The sequence below is a fragment of the Pygoscelis adeliae genome, unplaced genomic scaffold, assembly GCF_000699105.1.
Source record: "Pygoscelis adeliae isolate BGI_AS28 unplaced genomic scaffold, ASM69910v1 Scaffold13, whole genome shotgun sequence".
Lineage (NCBI taxonomy): Eukaryota > Metazoa > Chordata > Aves > Sphenisciformes > Spheniscidae > Pygoscelis > Pygoscelis adeliae.
The window spans coordinates 49,416-49,798 of NW_008824499.1; the positions used below are offsets into that span (position 1 = coordinate 49,416).

At 72.6% G+C, this 383-nt stretch overlaps 1 protein-coding gene across 1 annotated transcript in view; it reads left to right on the forward strand.

Annotated features, from left to right (window-relative positions):
* The window catches only part of LOC103914783 (tyrosine-protein kinase Fes/Fps-like), a 6,743-nt gene extending 6,519 nt beyond the window's left edge, over window positions 1–224 (forward strand). The window contains 1 exon segment of the mRNA XM_009321495.1: window positions 4–224. Within this exon segment, the coding sequence (XP_009319770.1) occupies window positions 4–224 (221 nt within the window).
* Window positions 225–383: the final 159 nt, after the last annotated feature.

A 383-nucleotide genomic window follows, 5' to 3' on the forward strand; every position in this document is an offset into this window, starting at 1 on the left:
GAGGTGAGGCGCGGGGCCGAGGGCAGTACCCCGCCGGCCCCACTCAGGACAGCACCGTGTGCCCCGGATCCATCCCGCTGGCAGCATCCATCCCTCGGGCAGGGCCTGCCTGGGAAGTGGGTGCCGCGGGGCGGCCAGACGGGGCTGCGCCCGCTCCGCAGCCCAGGGCAGGGGGCTCCCACGTGCCTCAGGGACATGGCACCCACAGCTCCTGCTGGGCTTGATCCTGTGTAGTAAATAAACAAGCTCTGCAGCACCACATCTGTGGGGGCTACGGGGGGGCGCAGACCCTGTGGGGGCCAGTGGGGCCATGCGCCCACACCGCACCCGGGACAGGCCGCGCCGGAACAGCGCCCCGGCACCTCGACCCGGCCTCTGGGCTG